At 44.0% G+C, this 21,295-nt stretch overlaps 1 protein-coding gene across 9 annotated transcripts in view; it reads right to left on the bottom strand.

The window, feature by feature from the left end:
- PRMT8 (protein arginine methyltransferase 8) overlaps positions 1-21,295 on the bottom strand; it is a 98,845-nt gene that overhangs the window by 56,685 nt on the left and 20,865 nt on the right. The window contains exon 1 of one of the 9 annotated variants that reach the window (XM_045061269.1): positions 15,090-16,214. The exons of 3 other annotated variants lie outside the window; for them this stretch is intronic. In XM_045061269.1, the coding sequence (XP_044917204.1) occupies positions 15,090-15,143 (54 nt within the window). In that variant the 5' untranslated portion in view covers positions 15,144-16,214. Of the gene's footprint in view, positions 1-76; positions 907-9,004; positions 13,328-15,089; positions 16,215-21,295 lie in introns of those variants that run through there. 5 more of the 9 variants (XM_045061274.1, XM_045061273.1, XM_045061267.1 and 2 more) reach the window with 5 other exon arrangements.

The raw sequence follows: 21,295 nt of genomic DNA, 5'->3' as shown, positions 1-21,295 counted from the left end.
CGACCTGAGCCGACCCAGATCTTAGTTTTCATATGTGCTAAATGAGGACAACAATAGGCGAATAGCGAACACTCACTAAAGGGCAAGATGTATAGCGTCACATAGCATGGTGGCTGCAGTGTAGATTCCAGATCCAGTCTGCTGAAACTTGAATCCAGCTCTGCCACTTCTGAGCTATGCAATCTTAGGCAAAATTATTAACCTCTCAGTGGCTTGGTTTCCCCATCTCTCAAAGGGGAATAAAATGATCCCATCTCCTAGAGTCATCCTGAGGATTAAATAGTTGTGTTTGTGAAGGGCTTATAAAAAGGCTTAGCACATAATAGGTGTTTGTTAAACTGAGTCCCACCTGCATGCTTAGATGAGTCTCTGGGCTTCTCCCCCAGCAGGCAGCACTTGCCCTCCCTCCCCACCAACAGAGGCAGGTATCTTAGGTTCTGGGGTCTCACACCTCTTGTCTTCCCTCCTGGCTTCTGTAAACTTTATTCTGAACTTTGGCAGAAGTTTACTCTGGGCTTGAATACCCACACTGATGGTGGCCTCCTGCCTGCACACAACCAATCACTGTTCTTTCTGGGTTCCCAGCCCCACCATGTAGCCTGGCTCTATACCCCACTGCAGCTGCCAATCACCAGCCAGGCCCTCTTCCTCTATAGGCTAAGGGGAGAAAGAGAAGAAGTTCAGGGAGCTTTGGGGCCCAAAATTTCAGCTTGACTGCAGAAGGGTAGTCATCCCAGGAGAAGAAACTTCTCTCCCTGGAGTGTAGGAATCCAGGTGTGTGAGCAGCACAGCAAAGGTTTCAAAGCAGGACAGAAGTTTAAAAAAATAGTGGGGTACCTGGGTGGCTCAGTCGGTTGAACGTCCGACTCTTGATTTCAGCTCAGGTCATGATCTCACAGTGTCTTGGGTTCGAGCCCCATATCAGGCTCCATGCTGTTAGCAGCTGTTAGTTTCTTGGGATTCTGTGTCTCCCTCTCTCTGCCCCTCCCCCCCACTGCCATCTCTCTCAAAAATAAAATAACTTTATTTAATTTAAAAATAAATAAAAATTAAAAATAGAGAAGGAGTACTATCCAGTAGTTGGTCTTCTGGGACTCCTGGATCCCAATCCTGCCTCTAGTAAAATTAAAAATAGATATTGAGAGGCAGGTGTCACGGTAAATCCTGGGGCCTCACTGCCTGGCTTTGAAACACAGCCCTGCTGTTTGGTGGCTGCCAAATGACCTTTAGAAGTCATTTGTCATCACTGGGCCTCAGTCTCCTCCTCCATAAAATAGAGATCATGACAAAACCCATCTGAGAGAGTGGTCAAGAAGTTTGGGTGAGTTCATGTACATGAAGCATTAGAACACTGCCTTGCAATAGTAAGCTCTATTGTTGTTGTTATTATTATTATTGTTACCATTATAATTATTATTCAGATTACATAAACACTTCCCTGCTTTGTGCCTCAATTTTCTCATTTGTGAGCTGAATCAGCTCAGACTTACTAATCTTCTTCCCATCAAGGGAAATAGGGAGACCCTAGGACAGAGCAAGATCAAGAAACCCAAGGGATTCCATCTCTTCATTATGCTGTTCATACAGCCCCAAGACTGCCCTGTGCCCTGGGCTGGAAGACAGTGAGCTCAGGGGAGTGTAATGGTCCCATTTTCCTGGTGTATCTAGGCTACAGCCTTTGGGAAATAAGCAGACTTCCCAGTTTAGCAACATCAGATTTGAGGTCGGCGAGATCCCGGCTGGCTGGCAGAGGCAATCGGGGCTGCTTCATTAGAATGCAGCAGGTGTGCCCACCGTCAGCTTGGGATGTTGGTCACGGTCTCTGGGAGGCTAAAAATAGACTGTGTCAATTGCATACTCCCGTGCTGGCTGCAGAGTCACCTCTAAAGCTAAAGAAGGCTCTGTGCATGAAGCTGACCCCAATCTTGACTCTATTTAAATATATTAAAGAGAGAAAAAGTCCTAGCCGGTCCAGGCAGCATGCATGGTCAGGGTCCCAGGAGCCTCCGGCACCCCTTAGCTGCCATTCAACTCTGATTTGAAGTTTCCCTTTTCCATGAGGTCTGTGAGATTTCTTTTCCCAGCTGCCAATTTACAGTCTACCACGCACCATGCGTTGCATTCATGAAGCAAAGGAATGAGTGGATCTGATGGCCTTTCACCTCAATAACTACAGATCATGAGGATAAAGAGGTGACTGTGGCCCAGTCCTTGGTCCCAAAGACTGTCAGCCTAGCTCAGCCTCTGGCAGAGGGGACTTGGCACTCTGCCCATAGCTGATAGGTGTACCCTGTCCCAGGAGGCTGGGAGTGGGGTGGGAAACAGCAGTGGCCCATAATCCCTAGGCATTCAGCTACCTGGGGATGTTGCTTTTCATTCCATAAATACCTACTGAGCATTGACTGCAGCAAGGCCCTGTGCAGGTCCTGTGGAAGAACAGACATATAAGAAGAGTGCCCTCAAAGGTCTCTGATTTCTGGTAGGAATATAAGACCTTTGAGGGCTCCACTAGATGATAGAATAGGATTTGCTTTATAAGGGAAGCTTGAGCAAATTGTTGTAGGGGTTTCAAAGGAGAGAATTCACTTCCATTTTAAAAATCAGAAGCACTTGGGATAGGCAGTGGGGTAGGTGGAGTGCTTTCTGAATGGATTTTGGTAGGTGGAGCTGGTGGGAGGGAATTCTGAGAGAAGGGGATAGCTTGAACAAAAATGTAAAGGGGTGGGAAAGCAGCATGCTTGTTTGAGGAGCAACTTGGCCAAAATAGTGGGAGATTCCATTGAAAGGAAATTAAGGCCAGACTAAGAGGTTGTAATTACATACAAGACAATGGGGAGCTGTTGGTGGTGTGTAACCAGAGAGTTCTATGTTTGAGCTCTAATTTAGGAAGATTAATGTGGTGGCAGTGTACAGGCGGGGCAAGGAGGAGAAATGTCACATCAAGGATCTGGGGATTGGGGAGGCATATGATATTATGAGGCCATTTTCAAAGTCCAGTCAAGAAATAATGATAACCTGAACACTGTTGTATTAGAGGGCCTGCCTGCCAGAGAAATTGCAGAAACAGAATCCACAGGAGTTGGTAGCTGATGAGATATGGGGGAAAGAGAAACATTGGAACCCAAGATGGCTTCAACATTTCAAGCCTGGGTGACTAGCAAAATGGTGGCGACATTAACAGGAATAAGCAAATCAGCAGGAAGAGCAGGTGGGATGGGGGGGGGGATAATGAGTTTCCACTTGGATTTGTGAAATTTGAAATATCATTGAGTCATCTAAGAAAAGATGTCAGGCAAGCAGAGAGTAGTGCAGTTCCAGCTAATAAATATCATAAGTAAAATAGAAAGGCAAATGATAAGCTGAGAAGTACATGTCTAACATATATGGACAAAAGTGAATATCCTTAATATGCAGAGAGCTCTTATAAACCTATAAGAGAAAGGCAAACATCTTCCATTTAGCATTGGACAAAGGATCTTCCAGTCAATTCACATGAAAATAAACACAAGGGGTGCGTGGGTGGCTCAGTCAGTTGGGTGTCCAATGGCTGATTTCAGCTCAGGTCATGATCCCAGGGTTGTGGAATCGAGCCCCACATCAGACTCTTCACTGAGTTTGAAGTCTGCTTGCGATTCTCTCTCTCTCTCTCTCTCAACTAAAATTTTTAAAAAGAAAAGAAAGGGCACCTGGGTGTATCCGTCGGCTAAGCATCTAACTTTTGACTTCAGCCCAGGTCATGATCCCACATTCGTGAGTTCAAGCCCTGCGTCGGACTCTGTGCTGATGGCACAGAGCCTGCTTGGGATTCTGTCTCCCTCTCTCTGCCTCAATCTCTTTAGAAATCAGGCAGCTTCAAATTAAAACAAAAAGTTAAAACTTTTAATTACCAAATAAGCTTGACTCCTCCAGAAACTATTAAAACACTGCATTTTTAAGGGCTGCAGAAAAAATAGGTACTTTCATACAGTTCTAGAGAGGATTTTTTTGGAAGGCAGTTTGATAAAAATGCATTAAAAGTCTTTAAAAGCACAAATCCTTAAACCCAGTAATTACTTTTTTTGGAATTCATCCTAAGGAAAGAATCATGGCAGACAACACAAAAATAGGAGTCAATCTAGAGGTTCCACAAAACAAAACTGCTTACGTAAACTGTGGTACATCCACATAACAGAATGCTATACAGCTGCTTATAATATTGTGGAAGAGTGGTTAATAAGAGAAATGTGATCACGATAAACCGTGGGCTGAGGAGAACAAGTGGGAGAAGAATAGATAGTGTGATCACATTTTTAAAATTAAAACTTATTCATGCCTGTGTGTTAAGAGGGGAGATTCAAGGAAGGCACCAGAACTGGCGGCAATTATGACAGGGTGCTGGATTACAAACAGTTAATTCTTTCCTTTCTTGTGCTTGTTTATACTTTCAAAAATGTATGCCATTGACACGTACTATTTTGAAAACAGCAAAACGTAATAATATTGGTAAAAAAAAAAATATCCCAGACCTCTGGAAAGAAGCTGAGGCTGACACTCTGGGTGGAAACCTTCTGCTCAGAGAAAGGCTAAAGGGTTCACTTGAGAAAGCCCCCCAGGGAAGGTGGTAGAGGGGAATGAGGTTAGGCCAGGGAGAGAAGCTGGAAGCCTCCTTCTCTGAGGACCTTGGAGGCACCAGGGGACCTGGGGAGAGAGGCTTAGGGAGGAGTTACTTCTGTGACTGGCCCTCATCTGAGGATGTGCGATCCAAGCATTACACTCCAGTGACCAGTCAATGGTACCAAAGCAAAGACGACCTCTATCTAGCCTCACTTACCCAGAAGGACACCATGCCTAGGAAGCTGTGCAGTCACTTCTAAAGCTGAAGAAAGCTCCATGCATGAAGCTGACCCCAATCTTTACTCTATGTAAAGGTATTACGAAGAGAAAAAATCCTAGCTGGTACAGGCAGCATACATGATCAGGATAAGATCCTTCTGCATTCCTTAGCTCTGATTCCAAGGTTTCCTTTTCTACAAGATTCCCAAAACCTTTTTCTCATCTGCCACCCTACAAAAAGTGTCTACCATGCACCATGCATTGCATTCATGAAGCAAGGTGGTGAATGGATTTGGGGGGCCATTCACCTCGATAACCACAGGTCAAACAATGAAGACAAAGAGGTCACCACGGACCAGTCCCTAGTCCCAAAGGCTGTCAGCCTAGCTCAGCCTCTCGCATATGGGACTTGCACTATCCCATTATCTGATAGGTGTGCCCTGTCCCAAGAGTGGGAAACAGCAGTGGCCCATGGTCTCTAGGCATTCAGCTACATGGGGGTGTTGTTTTACATCCCATAAATACTGACCAAACATCTGCTGTAACAAGGCACTGTGAAGGTCTTGTGAAAGAACAGAGATGCATACAAACCCTCTAGGTCCCCATATGGGCATATAGGAGCCAGCATAGGAAGCCAGGTGTGTCTGTGGAAGCTATTAAAGTTGGTTACACCACAAAGAAAGGTCCTTTGGAAGGGCTCAGAAAACCCAGCCTTTGGCACATCTGCCTACCTTCCAGTGTCCTGGAAAGAATTGAGCAATGTAGGAGGTGGGCCTTGGGGGACCATGGTGAGTTCATTTGGGAAGTCAGAAGCCCTGACTCCTCCATAGGCCAACCAGAGGCTCTGGGTGAAGGCAGCCTTCAAACTTCAAATCATCTTGTATATACTGGCTGAGAGGGCAAACTAGGGTTGGGAATCACAGTAGGAGACAGTGGCCAGACTGACTCCCAGCCTCAGCATATCAGTCTCTCTGCAGCTGTGACAGTCACAGCTCCAATTTTCTCCCTGTGCCCAAGTTCCTTCCCACTAGACATCTTAACCCCTCTAGCCCTGCAGTGTGAGGCTTATGCTTCAGCCCTGCCTTCTCCGACTTGATGTCTGGTGCTGGTAACCATTCCTGCACCACTGTCTCTATCCTTGATGCAGTGGGGTGCTTGGTGCTGCAATGCATACAGCAAGCCCTGCCTTGCTCTCCCACATCCTCCCAAGGGCCTTAGGCTCAGGGCACTGCTTTTGCAGAAGGCTTCCTAATGCCAACTACTCTCCCAATCTGCTGAGAGTCACCTGTCACCATCAGGATTTGTGACTTTGCCTTGTACTCTTAGTGCTAACTGCTGATTGGGACTCTTCAGACACTGTGATCTGCCTCCAAGCCTGGTCTTTCCCGGGGCATTTTCAGCAGTTTTTCTCCCCAGTATGATCTTCCTAGTCCACCCCATTCCACTGGGATGAATGGGTCCAGGCCCCACTAAATGCTGAGATAAAATGTAAGGTTGGGGTGCCTGGGTGGCTCAGATAAATGTCCCACTTTGGCTCATGTCATGATCTCATGGTTCGTGAGTTTGAGCCCCACATCGGGCTCTGTACTGACAGTGCAGAACCTGCTTGGGATTCTCCCTCTCCCTCTCTCTCTCTGCCCCTCCCTGACTTGTGCTTTCTCTCTCTCTCTCTCTCTCTTAAAATAAATAAATAAACTTAAAAACAAAAAAAAGATAAAGTGTTGTGGAAGCACCAAAGCTGGAGGAAACACCAAAGCTGTATATCAAAAGGAGGCTAGTTGGTGCACCTGGGTGGCTCAGTCACTTAAGCGTCTGACTTCAGCTCAGGTCATGATATCCCTGTTTGTGGGTTCAAGCCCCGCATCAGGCTGTCTGCTGTCAGCACGCAGAGCCTGCATTGGAACTTCTGTCCCCCTCTTGCTCTGTCCCTGCCCCGCTTGTGCGCTCTCTCTCTCTCAAAAATAAACATTAAAAAAAATGTTTTTTTAAAAAGAAGGATAGTTTCCTGAAGAAGTGGCATTTGAACTGGTCTTCAAAGGGTAGCTAAGATTTCCACAGGCAGGGGTAGGGATTCAGTGAGAGATTTTATTTTTCCTTTATTTTTCTTAACCTAACTCGACTTCCATCTGAAAGTAAGGGTGAGTGATAGGTGATGATAATGATGATGATCCTTAACATAGATTGAGGGCTCAGTGTGAACCAGGCAATGTGCTAAGCACTTTACAAATACCACATCTTAAAATCCTCATAATAACTGAATGAATAACTGAAATTTACAAAGAAACTGATACTCAAAAAATTCAGTCAATTGTCTGAGCCCAGGGCTAGGGTGTAACAGAGCCGAGATATGAACCATTATCTGTTGGACACCAGAGTTGATGCTTTTGACACCGATGCTGTGGTTAGCTCAGTTCAGTCACACCAAGCTTAACTGAGCTACTGCTAGGAGCCCTGTCCTCAGAAATGGGTGGCAAAGCTGGCCCAAACAGCACGCCCAGTTCTGGGGAGAGAAAGAAGGTCAACAAGGCAATGACTAAAAAGAAGAAAATGTTCCGTGAAGGTAGGCACAGGTAAGTACCTCTCCAAGGTAACTGAATTCAAAAGGCAGCCAATAGTAAGTTCTATTTTGGAGAAGGAGAAGCTGAAGTCCACATAAGCAAAGGAATATGTCTAGGGTCACACAGGTAAACCCAGAACTGGAATCTCCAAGAAAATAGAAAAAGGGTAAGGAGGGGGTAAGAGAAAGAGGTCTTAAGGAAGGAGAATGGAGGTGAAGGAATATGGAGGGGGAAGCTAGGCAGCAGGGGGCAGAGAGAAACCAGCACTTTCTGCACCAGGCAGCTGAAGCTAACCCAAGCCCATTGGGCTATAAATGGCTCTTACTGGCACCAGCCCAAGCTGTAAAAACGATTTTCCTGAGAACAAGAGGCTCCACTGGAGGAGCCAAATCCTGCTCTGTTTCCAAATGTCAAGAGAGCTTTTTCTAACCTGAGTCGTCTGTCCTTAGCAGCAGCCTGCCTGGCCTGAAGTCCTATGGGGGCGGGATGGGGGGGAGTGGTGGACAGACTGCAAAGGGTGGGTCACTGCAGGGTGGGTAGAAGATGGTGTGGGAGGTGGGGTGACTCCCTGGCCAGGTCTCACTACATCCTTCTTCCCAGATGCCTTTGTCTCCCTCCCAGCTTCTTTTAGCCCATGCTCACATCTGGCCCCTGTCCCAGGGTCACCCTCAGACCCTCACACTCTTTCTCCATCCCAATGTTTACTCACAAGACTGTGAGGTAATTGCCTAGAGTGAGCTCTTCTAGCACTGTGTCTGCCTTTAGATAGGGACCAGAGCTTTAACTGAAAGGAGAACATTTTAATGGTAGAAAGTCCGGCAGCAGCAAGGCCAGAAAGGGCTCTGGTGGGCATGTGGACCTCTCCTACTCATACCAAAGATCACACCAAAAATGTATAGCTCTCATGTCTGCCTTTGGCCAAAAACAATCCTGGTTCCACCCTCATATCTACCCATCATCTGGGCTGAAGATGGTTCCCAGGGAAGCAATGTCAAAGTGAGCCTCCCCAGAAGGAAGTGCTATGCTAGAGTACATAGCCCCAGATCATGGTTTCTCGTCCTAGGAATCATAAACTTGTGAGTCTGGGAGATGGGAAGAAACATCTAGATGCTGCTGGTCCCACAAGACAGTGTTGTCTTCTTGTACCTGGCCCTCCAGGGTGCCTTGGTCTGTATATTTGTCAACAGTCACCTTCATGTCCCTCACTAGAGTTTTCTCTTTAAAGGCATATACTTTCTCTAGACCCCCCTGGGGCAAGGTCAGGCACTGATGCACGTCACAGAGTATCAGCTGCTGTCACCCACTGGGACCTTCTTGTTTTACAGTGTCCCTGACTATAACTTGGTAGAGCCCATCTTCACATGCTTTATTCCTTTAGACTCAAGTTCCCTCTGAGACTGTTCTCTCTGGATTCGCCTTCCCTCGGGTCCTGTCACCCACTATTCTCAGTCCCCATTCTCTCACTGGGGGGATGCCTTGTACTGAGGAACATTGCCAGGAGGCCTGGCAGGATGCTTGGATGATCCAGGACTTACAGAGGGGTCTAGGGCAGTGGTTCTCAATGTCTAGTCCCCAGACCACTAGCAACAGCATCTCCTGGGAACTTGTAAGAAATGCAAATTCTCAGCCCTTACCAGAAACCACTGAATCATAATCTCTGTGGTAGGGTTTAGCAATCTGTTCCAACAAGCCTCCATGTGATTCTGATGTATCACAGAGTTTGAGCTCCACTGGTCTAGAGTTGCATTTTCCCACATTGTATTTCACAGAATAGATACTCCTAGAAAAGGGATTCCATGGTCAAATAAGTTTGGACAAACAAGCTAAAGAGATTTTTTTTTCTTTTTGTTCTCCAGCTTTACTGAGATATAGTTGACATATAATGTGTAAGTTTAAGGTACACCATAATGATTCAGTATATGTATATATGAAAAATTGAAAGAGATTTCTTAATTGCAGTACTTTTAAATCGTTAATTTGCTAAAATGAATTGTGAATCTCCAAGAGGGAGTTAGGGTGTCTTTTGCTCCTAAATTTATTTGTGACATCTTTTTTTTCCTGAGACATCTATAAACATCTCTGGAAATTAATGTTCTGAGGAAACCATCTGGGTGACTCTGATTTAGGACAGTGTTTCTCTGTTAAAATATGTATCAACCACCTTGGGATGGGTCTCAGGCCCGACCCCAGACCCATGCCATCAAAATGCCTTTGCTCCCTCTGTCTCCTGGATCAGTAACTGCTGGGAAGGAATCTATTGGATTTGTTGGGTCTGACCTCAGAGCCTGTGGGGACAAAACACAACAAGCTGCACATTTAACAAGTTCCCCCAGTGATGCCTATGAAATCCTGGTCCAGACAGAGCTGAGGACAGTTACTTGCCTTCTCCATTACTCTCTCACCCTTAATGCAGCCCCCAGAGGCCAGCCTGACATACTCTTTGTACCACTGTGATCCCCAATGTCAGAGCCAGGCCAAGGACACCTGGAAGAAAGGCTGCCTTAGCTCCCACAGCAAAAGAGCTGGGATTGGGTGTGAGCTCTCTCACCTTCAGTCTAGGTGACCTTGGACCAGTCCCTACCTTGCTGGCATTGCCAGGGTCATGATGTGGCTCAACTCAAAGGGCAGTCCTCGGCAGCTGTGCACACTGTCTGCGTGCTTCCCATCAGCCCCTCGCTGTCTGTGGTACAATAGCAGTGCTTGCTTCAAATCAAAATGGCATTGCACCCACACGGCACTCCCTCTGTCGCCTGGATCAGTAACTGCTGGGAAGGAATCTATTGGATTTGTTGGGCCTGACCTATTTTTTAAATAAACTGGGGCTGTTTTCCAGCTATTAGTCACTTTTCTCCCAAGCCTCCACATATTAAATTCTCTTCTTATATCCTCAGATATTTTGGCTGCAAGAGATGTCAGGTTAATTGGATGCTTGCCTCCTGGCTCTTCCTCCTTAATGGGCTTAAAAAGCAGACTTCCCCTCCACTTCCTCCCTTTTCCCTCCCCAAGGCAACAGGAGCCTTTTCTCTCCTTTGACTTGAAAGAGGTCGCCAAGCACTTGGCTTCTCTCTCCACTTTCCTGTACAGGCAAATGTGCAGAAAGACACAGCCAATGTCCTCACACCCTAACCTCTCCCAGAGTTGGACTAAACTTTAGTCTCATATTTGGGTCAAATTGTCCCTGTTGGACATGAGATGGTTTGTGGGTCCGCACTCTAGGCTGAGTCATCTAGAGAGGCAAAGAGTATCAGGCAGAAGTTGTACAGATAGTGCATCTGTGGATCCTGGTCTTGGTTCTTTCTTGCCCTGTTTGGGTCACTATGCAAAAAAAACTTAATCTTTCCTACTCTCAGTTTCCTTTTCTGTCAAATGACAACAGTTATGTGTCCTGCTTCCTTCACAAACCTACTATGATGATTGAAAGATGCTGGGTGTATAAATATTCAGAGGAAATTCTAATGTGCAGTGAAAGAGTATGTGACACTTCCATCTGTGGCAATCTGAATCTATGCCCTTGTGCTATTTTTGGATGTTCTCTGGGCTCTGCTCTGGCACTAGACACAGTGGCTTTGGCTACCCTTAGCATTCTGTTCTTCTGCCTGCCTGACTCTTGTCCTCCCCCTCCATACTGTCCACTCACTAGGCTCTGTTCTACCCCCCTTCCTTGGAGCTTTCTGAGTATTATGCAATTGCTATCTTTAGGAACAAGGCCGTCGTGGAAAATCAGTCATTTTTTCCAGTCCCTGACACCTGGTCTCTTCTACTCCTATTCTGAACTCATATGGCATCTGTTGATGAAGTTACTGGTTACATTTTGTTTTATTTTGTTGACAAATGGTCTCATAATTGTAGGTGTTGCTTCTACAACCAAGAAGTAAATTCCCCCAGGCCAGTGACCATATCTGATGTGTTATTGTTTCTCCTTTAATACCTGGCACAGAGCTGGGGCTCAATAAAGATGTGTTGGTTACAGTATCCTTATACACTTCAATTGGGTCAATGTTGCCCTTCATAAATATATTATGAAAGTGGAGTGAAGGAGGCTTCTTCCCACCGTGTAATCAGAGACCTTTCATTCCCCTTGAAAGGGTGGAGAGATGGCAGGAAGAAAGACAAAACTGAGAAAAATAATTATCAGGATCTTAATAATACTCAACACTCCTTAGAAGGTTCAATGGTACTCCAAATGTCTTTGTCAAGAAGTGTCTCCTGAGATTTCTAGAAGAATATATCTTGCAAATACAGAATGAATTTACTAAGCACCCGTAATTTCATCTGTACAGACTATAAGTGCATTCAAGTACAGATTCAAGCGTATTTGTTAGACATTTTCCCAACAATCTCTTCACACCAAGTAGTTCAAGGCCAGAATTGCAACTAATGATACTGTGGCTCAGGAAAGCTGACTGACAGATTCAGCCCATACAGCATAGCTGGTCTAAACCCCAGAGCTGACCCTCAGAGAGCCTCAGGCCCCATCATCTGGCCATTAAGCTGATGGCTGAAGAAAAGTGCGCTACAGACACACGTCAGAAAGAAAATCACAAGTTGTTTGTCAAGACCACAGACACACCATCTAGATCCTCATCTGGTTTCCATGGACCCCCCCAGACAATTTCCATCTAGTTCTAGAAAACCCATTTACTTCAAATAAATGTATTTCCACCCAGATCCTTAGCATAAATAACTGACTCCTTTAATCAGAGATTCTGATGCAAGTTTGCACTGAAAATACTGGCATTCCAGCTAGAAACAGAACAATATCAACCATCCAGTATATATTTGACCACTCCTCCAAAGGTGGCTGAAATTAGCCAATGACAGATTCCAGGAATATGGATTTTTAAAAGCATTCCCAGGCAATGCCCATGATCAGTTAAAAAGCCAGATAAAACATAAGAAATAACAGTTTTTAAGACATTGAACATCAGGCAATGAAAAACTATCCCTGAGGTGGCAAACAAAAAAAAGTGAATCCTATGATGACCTAGCGTGAGTATCCAAGCTACAGAGTAGGCAGTAGGAAACCTGCTAGAAATCTGTGTTAGTGAAAGAGACAGAGTCAGGACTCTGAAGACAGCAGGGTAGTGAAGGTTTGCAAGGCAAAATACTGGAGGGTAGAAGACTAAGGGAGGAGGGGTCTTGGTGATCTGGACAGAATCCCCCTCAAGCCTTCAGCTGAGATGGGTTAAACCATGCATGTGAGGAAACTACCTGATGCTAGGGGAAAAAAGTACTGAGAAGACAGAGGTACTGATTTATGTTTCTCACACAGGGGCAGGAATACTTCTTGTCCACCCAAGCCAGAGTGGAAAACTTCATAATTCATGAATATGCAGAAGAGGTTATTTTTCCCTTAGTGGTGGATATTAGCCCTAGACTAAAGACTGCTTTAATTCCCCCAAACAAAACTTAAAAGCAAGACCTGAAAGGGTTAAACTGTTTAAGTAATTTAACCATATTCCAGAACAAAGCCTAGAAGTACAATATATCAAAACATACTCAGCACCCAACAATGTCTCAAGGTCTGGATTACATACTGTCTGGTATTCAGTCAAAAATTAAAAGACTTGCCAAAGAAGGGAGAAAACACTACCTATAATGAGGAGAAAAACTGATCACGTGAAACCAGCCCAGAAAGGACATAGGTGACAGAACTGGTAGAAAATGTCATTAAAATTGTTACTGTAACTATTTCATATGTCCAAGAAACGAGATGAAAAATTAAACCTGATAAGTAGAGACATGAAAGATAGAAAAATGACCCAAATTAAACTTCTAGACATAAAAATTATATGTGATGAAAAATACACTGGATTAGATTAATAGCAGATTAGATATTACAGAAGAAAATATTAGTGAACCTGACACAGGACAATAAAAACTATCCAAAATAAAACACAAAGAGAAAAAATACTGAAAATAAGTTAAATAGAATGAAATCTTGTCATTTGCAACAACATGGATGGAGCTAGAGGGTATAATCCTGAGTGGAATAAGAGAGTCAGAGAAAGACAAGTACCGTATGATCTCACTCATATGTGGAAGTTAAGAAACAAAACAAATGAACAAAGGGGAAAAAAAGAACAACAACAACAAAAGCCAGAGTCTTGCATACAGAGAACAAACTGGTGGCTATCAGAGGGGAGGTGGGTGGAGATGGAGGAGGTAAGTGAGGGGGACAAAGAGTACACTTATCTTGGTGAACACTGAGAAATGTATGAAACCGTTGTACCATTATATGGTACATGTGAAACTAATATAACACTGTGTGTTAATTATACTTGAATAATAGTTTTTAAAAAGTTAAACAGAGCATCAGTGAGCTGTGGGACAACTTCAGATGTCCTAGTACACATGTGATTGTAGTACCCAAAGAAAGGGGAAACAGAAAAATAGTTAAGGAAATATTGGAATGATGGCTGAAATTTTCCATATAATAAAAACCATAAATTTTCAGATCCAAAAACCTCAACCAACCCTGAAGAAAGTGAATATGAGGCAGAAAAACTACACCAAGGTAATAATAATCAAATTGCTTAAAACTACTGATAAATAGAAAATAGCTGTCAGAGAGAGGGAAAGAGATGTTATACACAGAACAAAAAAAAATAATGACAGCCAACTTATAAATACTTATAAGTACAACACAGCCTAGAAGACAGAACAGCAACATCTTTAAAGTACCGAAAAGAAAAAAGAAAAATTATCAACTTAGAATTCTATACCCAGGGAAAATATCTTTAAAAATAAAGGCAACATAAAAGACTTTTTGAGACTTCCAAAAGCTGAAAGATTCCATCATCCTCAGGCCCACACTATAAGAAATGTTAAAGGGATATTCTTTGGGCAGAAAAATGATATCAGATAGAAACAGGTGGCTCTGACAGAGAAAGATAAATACTATATGATTTCACTTATATGTGGAATAAAAAATAAATGAACAAATGGAAAAAATAGAAACAGATCCATAAACACAGAGAACAAACTGATAGTTACCAGAGGGAAGAAGGGTGGGGGGGATAGGCAAAATGGGTGAAAGGTCATGGGAAGTAGAGGCTTCCAATTATGGAATGAATAAGTCACAAGGATGAATGGTACAGAGAAAGGAATATAGTCAATAGTATTGTAATAGTGCATGATGACATGGTAACTACGTTTGTGAACATAGTATGATGTATAGACTAGTTGAATTACTATGTTGTACACCTGAAAGTAATGTGACATTGTGTGTCAACTATACTTCAACTTGAAAAAAAGAACAAGAAAAAATTGAGAGAGCAAAACAAAATATCACCTTCATTACTAATAAAGTTGAAGCAGGAAAAAGAAATAATGAGATGAAAGAAGAAGAAGGTAAGACCCAAAGACCATTTGCCCAAGGAATACCTATGGGTCTTGGAGCCTGAGAAATGTAATATCTAGAAGCAAAAGGAGGCCATGTGCTAAAGGAGAAGAAGGAAGGCACAGAGTCGAACTGCCATCCTCTCAGTGTTCTAGGTTCTAAACTTTGTCCCCAAACTTCATACCCTCCTTCATACCTATAAGGCCCTGCAGCCTCTCAAAGCCCTTCCTGCTATTCAGTCTCTGACAGTCTGGACTTCATTCTACTGCTTGTGCATCCAAAACTTGCCCCACCTAGGAACTTTGTGCCAACTGCTTCCCCCATATATTTGAATTGTTCCCTCTTTCACCTAATTCAGGTTTTTATTCAAATCTCACCTTTGCAGAGAGTGGTCTCTCCAGGCTACTCTTTCTGCAAACACCCCCTCCCATCACATTCTATTCCCTTACCCGCTTTATTTTTCTTCAGAACTTGTATTGTTACCTAATAATAGGTCATATATTTGCTTATGTCTGTCTTACCCACACAATGAAAGCTACAGTAGCTACCATCAGGCACTACTGTAATCCCAGTTTATAGAACCGTGCCTGACACTGAGTGTTCAACAAATATCTGGGGGAGCTATGAAAAGAAAAGGGCTGAACAGCCATGATGGAGCAGATGGAAGTCAGTCCTGGAAGCCCACTCTCACCCCACACCAGGCAACTCTAACTCACAGAGCCCCCAGTGCACATTTTGCCACCTGTCTGTGCTTGACTCTGGCCCCACACTGTGCTGGCTCTCAGATTCTCCCCGTTATGAATGTCCTGCTCTGCCCTGCTTTATTTCAAAGGACGCTGAACACTCCAGAGCCCAGGAAAACTGGGTTAGCTATTAGCAAACCCTTTGTCCATGAGGCCTAAGCAGAAGCTGAGCTACCAAAGTCCTCACAGGCAAAGTCTAAATTTATTACCAAACTTTACACTACTCTACTCTCTGCCATGATCTGAGCCCCATCTACTCCTCAGGTTCCTCTTCAAATGCTGCCCCAGTCCCACTGCCCTTCTCTGTGTCCCCTGATGCATTGTGCCCAGGCCCGTTGGCCTTGGTACCTGCTATTCCTCTGTCTAGAATCACCAGCTCCTCACTATCAACTGCCACATACTTGTCCAACTCACATCTGGGCAACTCCAATTAGTCTTCAAGGAGACTCAGATGTCATTCCTACAGCAAGTCTCCCTACCTTTTTCCCTGTCATATTAAACCCCCTCCAGAAGAAATCAGTCACAGAACATTCAATCTGACTGTTAGAGAAAGATAATTCTCAACAGAATGATACATCCTTAATGCTTTGCAAGAATCCTTTCTAAGAACAGTTTTTCAAAGTTACTAATCGGAGGGTCCCAAGATCTCTTATTAAGAACAATGGGATTGCTGGGGCACGTGGGTGGCTCAGTTGATTGAGCGACCAACTCTTGATACTGGCTCAGGTCATGATCTCAGTGTTGGTGAGATCAAGCCCCCTAGTGGAGCTCTGTGCTGACAACATGAAGCCTGCTTGGGATTCTCTCTCTCCCTCTCTCTCTTGCCCCTCCCCCACTCACAGACTCTCTCTCTCTCTCTCTCTCTCAAAATAAATAAATAAATAAATAAATAAACTTTAAAAAATAAAAAAGAATCATGGGATTTATTCCCCAGGTGAGTGTCACGAAATTTGTCTCCTGTGCAACCACAAGACAGTTGACAGAGGAAAGCTTAGGCTTCATGTCTGTATAAAAGAAAGCTTATGGTTTTGATGTACTAAGAAATATTAAGGAATGGGGATGCCTGGGTGGCTCAGTCAGTTCAGCGTCCAACTCTTGGTTTCAGCTCAGGTCATGATCTCACAGTTCATGGGATCATGCCTAGCATTGAGCTCTGTGCTAACAGCTTGGAGTCTGCTTGGGATTTTCTCTCCACCACCCTCTATGCCCCTCCCATGCTGGTGTTCTCTCTCTGTCTCTATCTCTGTCTCTCTCTCTCTCTTTCTCTCTCCCTTAAAATAAATAAATAAACATTTAAAAAAAGAAATGTTAAGGAATGGAAGGCACTGAAGCATGCAGCCTTTTGGGGGCATGCCTTTGCCTTTCTTCTTGCATTGCAGTTCTTAGCAAATGGTGAAGTCTTATTTTAAATTACAAGTCTTGTCCTTTTCACCCAATGTCTCTCTTCTATAGAGGTTCCCTTGGCACCCCTCCTTCAGTCTTTACAAATCCCCTGTAATGGCTGGTATCCTGTCTGACTCCCCTACTAAAGCATAAGCTCCTCAAAAGCAAGGATGGTTTCTTACTGGGTTGCATCCCCAGGACTTATCATAATGCATGACATGGAGTTGGCACATAGTACATTCTCATCAAATGCTTATTGAAGAAGTGACTAATTAAATGGATGGATGGATGGATGGATGGATGGGCAAATGGTCCAGCAGAGAAGACTGAGGCTCAAAGAGTTTAAGGGGCTTCTGCCAGATCCCTGATGCCAACAAATGACAGAACTCAAGGCCTCCATGCTTTCAGAATTGGCTGTAGGCAGTTATTTCTGGGTCCAGTTTCCCCTTCCATTCCCCAGGAATCTTTCCTGATGAATGGGGCCCATATGTGGCCTCATCTCCCTTGGGGCCTAACTGTGACATGCAAACCAGGCCTACTTTTCTGAATCCACCCAAAACAGGTGAGCATGTAGCAATCCTGACCAACACTGACCACCACAAACAACAGCTACCACTCGTTAGCCAGGCACTATGGTAAGAGCACTTTCACTATCATTTCACTTGACCTTACAACAATCTTTTAAAGAAAGAATATATGATTCTTATTTTACAGAAAGGAAAATGAGGCCCAAAGAAAACAAGTAAGTTCAAAGTCATTGTGTTAGAAATTGGCAGAACATGGAATCAAGCCTAGAGGAAGCTGCCTCCCAAATTTTAACAAAGTTATGAGAAGCAGTGTTGCTCCAGGTCAAGATCCTGAGCTGTAGGATGAGTAATGACAGCCCCTGCCCAAAGTATTTTCCATTCAAAGTCATACTTGTATCCAACATACCTTATTTCTAGTCTCATCTTGCCACTAATTCACTGTGCATCCTTGAGTTAGCCTCTACCCTCTCTGGCCTTGGATTCCCAACTATAGAAAGAAAAGGGACTAGATTCAATACCATAGGGCCCAAGAATCAAAAAAGCATGTCCACAGGGACCAAACTGGTGATGTAAACCAGTGGAGTGCATGAATATAGGTGATGACACCCACCATGGGTAAGCAGAGAGCTATAGCAGGTAGAGGATGGGCACCTTCTATAAGAGGTGCCTGGTGTCCCATAATGTCATCTTTTGATCAGAAATATCTTGATTTTTAAAAATATGTTTATTTATTTATTTTGAGGGCAGAAGGGCAGAGAGAAAGGAAGAGAGATAACATCCCAAGCAGGCTCTGTGCTGCCAGCAGAGAGCCCGACATAGGGCTCAATCTCATGAACTAGGAGATCACGGTCTGAGCTGAAATTAAGAGACACTTCATTGACTGAGCCACCCAGGTGTCCCAGAAATATTTTGATTTTTATATGCTGGCCTCTATGGGACCAAATGAAAAAAACTGTAAGCAGTTTGTCTCATGTCTTCCCATTATTTATCACCATTGTGTTCCCAGTTGGGGAGCTGAGGTCTGCAAAAAGAAGAAGGTCAGTGAAAGAAAAAGGCTGGGGCAAATAGATACACAACCCTGAGAAACAAACCATGAGGGGAACCTGAGCTTCTGGCTGATCAGAATAACCAAAATACAGAAGATAGAAACTGCCAAAGCCAAGGGCAATGCATGGTATTTAAGACAGCCTAGAATAGGTTAGAGAATGGAGTCAGCCATGCTAATTCAGCCACACAAGTCCAGAAGGTACAGGGAGAGTGAATTTCACTCAAAGAAAGTGGTGAGTGTTTAGATTCATGTTCCATGTTCAGTGTAGAGCAATGGTTCTCAAACTTGAGTGGGCATCAGAATCACCTGAAGAGTAGATTGCAACATCCATCTCTAGAGTCTCTGATTCAGTATGTCTCAGGCAAGGCTGAGAATTGCATTTTTAATAAGTTCCCTGATGGTGCTGATTTGGTTGGTCCAGCGATCACATTGGTAACCAGTGGGAATTTGGGTTCTGGTGTATGACTGTTTATGTTTGGAATCAGGGTCCATCGGTTACTAGACACTGGTAAATTCACTAAATTTGTCTGTATCTCAGTTCCTTCCTTTGTAAATTGAGGGCATTATTAGTATCTACTCCAAAGATTATTTAAAAATTAAATTCGACAGTCTACATAAAGAGCTTTGAAAGGTGCTTGGAGTATAGTAAATACTCAGTGAATGCCATCAAAAATTTCTGTTAGTAAAAGTATTTCAATGGAAGCTAAAGTGGGAGTACCTCAGGACTGGTAACACAGGAGCTGTATGATGAGGAAAGAGGAGAGAAGTTACTGGAACCCAGAGATGGTAAGGGTTATATGGAAAGGACTACATGAAAACTTCAGTTCTGGGGAAGAGTCAACTGTGACCCCATAGGGAAGGAACTGGAGGAATAATTACTCTGACTTCACTTCTCTCCCTTCTTTAGTCTGCTGATGCTCCCCACTGGTGGAACTCAACCAGCCAGAAGCTTGGAGGGGCTGGGAAAGGGAGCCTATTGATGTAGTCCATTATAGCTCAGTCTTCCAGGGCACAGAGAAGGGTGGAGAAGGATGGAGAGAAAATTGGAGGAACAAATGTAAGACACCAGCACACTTTGAAAAGGGCCTACAGATATTTTTGTCTACACCCCCACCTTGAGGTAAGGTGGCCCCTAACCCAACTCATATTGGTGAGCCCCAATGAAGGAGCTAATAGATTTGGTCCACATCCTGAAATGCTAGTCACACCTCAACATCAATCTGGTCACTGGCATTCCTGGCAAGGTGAGCCAGGAGGTCCTGGTTTGAGACCTAGCCAAGGCTCAGACAGTGAGCTCATTAGGCACCAAGCTTGGAGAAAACTGAACTCTTTGGCTTTCTGTAAGGGATAAGAGACCACCTTGGAGGAAGCAGAAAAAACAGGATGAATTTAGCAGAAACTTGAAAACAAGCACAGTAGCCTGATATATAGGACCAGCCGTGCGTAGGCCCTGGCTCTGGCCCTGAAACCAACTCTCTGACCTTGATGAAGCATCTCTCCTGAGAGCCTTCCTCTCTGAAAGACAGTCACTCTCACTCCTGCCCTCTTCATCCACCTTGTTCCTCCTTATCCTTCAAGAGGTAGGGCCTGGAAAAGAATTCCAAGATGTGCTAAGTTGCCTTAGGCTCCTTGGAGGAAACCACTAGAGCAATACCTGATATAATTATAATTGCTCATTATCTAAAATCGGACAGAATGAACTACTGCAAAATAATATACTGTAGGGAAGGAATCTGCTGAAGCAACTACTGAATTAAAATAGCTGCTGCTAAATGTTTTCCTGAGACCAGTAACTTTTGGTGCTCTATTTAGTCATATACTGGTTTTCATCTCCAGAATCTTTGAACAGCACTGATGTTGTGCACTTCCCTGACACTGATGAAGAAAGTAGCCTGGAAGAGGCAAGTAGCCAGCTCTCCAAAAAGATCCAGGTACAACAAAGCATAGAAGATATCACAGGGAGTTTACCATGGTAAGAGAAGATAGTATGTACAAGTATAGAGCATAATTATATTCACTGAAATCTGCAATTGGAAAAGTAGAATTAACAGGTGGAAGCCAGAAAGGGACCTCAATGAGAGATGTATCCCTGTCCCCTGGATTCAGGTAAGGTGTTATTAACCAGACCCAAATAGCCTAAGGGACTTACTGGAGTCATCAGCCAACCACTCAACCTAAATGTAAAATCCCTGCTCAAGCTGAAATACAAGGGAAACTTAAATAGGAATTATCTGTTAAATAGGCACAAACTAGATTTGGTTTAGGAGTAAGAGCTCTGCAAAAAAGACTTCCAGAATCCCCAAGATCAAGCCCATCCTGTCATAAAAGAAAGAAAAAGAAAGAGGACATAGAAGCCCACATTAGAGCTTTCTGAAAGAATTGAGTGATTCTGGGGATGATGAACAATGCTTCAAGTAAGGAACTCCCAGGATACCTCCATATGGCTTCAACCACCTATCCAGGTTCACTCTCTATCATAATATTTGTTCTTCTTCCTCTCAAAGGATGATGCTTGCATGGTAAATGCAAAGCAACCGAGAACCTCAAACTCCCTGATTCTTTGTTTTGCAGTACTCTCAGGGTCAAAGATAGCATCAGAAAAGACCTGTCCCTTGGGGCACCTGGGTGGCGCAGTTGGTTAAGCGTCCGACTTCAGCCAGGTCACGATCTCGCGGTCAGTGGGTTCGAGCCCCACGTCAGGCTCTGGGCTGATGGCTTGGAGCCTGTTTCCGATTCTGTGTCTCCCTCTCTCTCTGCCCCTCCCCCGTTCATGCTCTGTCTCTCTCTGTCCCAAAAATAAATAAACGTTGAAAAAAAATTTTTTTTTTAAAAAAGAAAAGACCTGTCCCATAGCAAGCAAATTGCAGAGCCTGGACTACCGC

Source organism: Felis catus, chromosome B4 (genome assembly GCF_018350175.1).
Source record: "Felis catus isolate Fca126 chromosome B4, F.catus_Fca126_mat1.0, whole genome shotgun sequence".
Classification (NCBI taxonomy): domain Eukaryota; kingdom Metazoa; phylum Chordata; class Mammalia; order Carnivora; family Felidae; genus Felis; species Felis catus.
This window is presented reverse-complemented; position numbering and strand designations above follow the sequence as displayed.